At 47.5% G+C, this 1,506-nt stretch overlaps 1 protein-coding gene across 1 annotated transcript in view; it reads left to right on the plus strand.

Moving 5' to 3' along the window:
* Nucleotides 1–646: 646 nt before the first annotated feature.
* Nucleotides 647–1,506, plus strand: part of LOC109525637 (short transient receptor potential channel 4-like) — a gene marked incomplete at its 3' end in the record, with an annotated part of 5,149 nt that continues 4,289 nt past the window's right edge. The window contains 2 exon segments of the mRNA XM_019886316.1: nucleotides 647–996; nucleotides 998–1,039. Of these exon segments, the coding sequence (XP_019741875.1) occupies nucleotides 683–996; nucleotides 998–1,039 (356 nt within the window).

Genomic DNA, 1,506 nt, shown 5'->3' on the forward strand with positions numbered 1-1,506 from the left:
GCCCGTTTCTATTCAATGGGGAGAAAAAGGGGGCATGCACAAAAACAAAAACAAAACTAAGTGCTATGATGTAATTCAACATTTTTTACATCCGAATTGACAAAATGAACTCAATCATCCAACAGCAGGTCAGGTTTGGATCAATTAAAACCTGGTGTGACAAGTATAATACGAGTACAGTGGTCCACTGGTTAGCATATCGGCCTCACAGTACAGAGGGGTGCAGGTTCGATTCCGGCCATGGCCCTCCGGTGTGGAGTTTGCATGTTCTCCCCGTGCCTGTACGGGTTTTCTCCGGGTACTCCGGTTTCCTCTCACATTCAAAAAACATGCATGACAGGTTTAAATTCTCCCGAGGTGTGATGGTGAGCGCAAATGTTTTGTTATTTGTTCAAATTTACAGTTTCAAACTAAATAGTGTGCCGCTATATACCAGTCAGCAATGATATTACACGTGTTGTAAATCCGTGTTTGACCCAAAAAGTTATTAACTCTACAAAATACATTTGAAAAAGTCCCGATGCAATGTAGGGATGTTTATTGTGTACTCTACCCAGTATAATCAAGGTGCTGCTGGAAAGTCCTTCTTGCGTGAAAGCACAGTTTGACACAGATTCTACCAATCGAGACCGAAAGATATACTGTATGTGATCAGTAGAGTCAGGGGGGAGCCGGGTGAACAATGTCCCAGCTGTACTACAAGAAGACGGACAGCTCCTCGTTCAGCGACCGCATCCCCCTGCGCATCGTGCGGTCCGAGTCGGAGCTCTCGGCCCTGGAGCGGGCCTACCTCGGGGCGGTGGGGAAGGGCGACTACGCCACGGTGAAGGAGGCCCTGGAGGAGGCCGAGATCTACTTCTGCATCAACATCGACTGCGTGGACTCGCTGGGGCGCACGGCGCTGCTCATCGCCATCGAGAACGAGAACCTGGAGATCGTGGAGCTGCTGCTCAGCTACAACGTGCACGTGGGCGACGCCCTGCTGCACGCCATCCGCCAAGCTGCTGCTCAACCACAAGAAGCCCAGTGGTGAGAAACAGGTACGGTCGTCCCAAAGACCCCGTCTTTCACACGGCTGTTGCCTCCGCCCAAAAAAGGGTGTACGATTGCTTGTCTTAACTACTATTGTGGTGCCATCTTGACTGACCGGTGCCCCAATTTTCCCCAATTACAAGCTGACACGAAGTCCGTATATTGACCCACCGACAGACTGAAAGACAGATAGATTGAGTACAGACTAACAAAGACAACAACACAGGCAACAGACAGAGAGACAGACCAACCAATTGTGCTTGCGCACAAATATGACAAGGTCATGCTGCAGTGAATATATGAACCGCTTGGATGACAAAGGTAATACCTTTATTGAATTTTTATATATATTAACTACATACCTGATCTGACCTATATCTTGATCTGGCCGGGTTGTACAGGTGTGATTGATTACACACTCAAAGGCAACTTTAGGTACATTGGTACAGTCTGATTTATATATATATATATATA

This window comes from Hippocampus comes, unplaced genomic scaffold (genome assembly GCF_001891065.2).
Source record: "Hippocampus comes isolate QL1 unplaced genomic scaffold, H_comes_QL1_v1.1 scaffold2624, whole genome shotgun sequence".
Classification (NCBI taxonomy): Eukaryota; Metazoa; Chordata; class Actinopteri; order Syngnathiformes; family Syngnathidae; genus Hippocampus; species Hippocampus comes.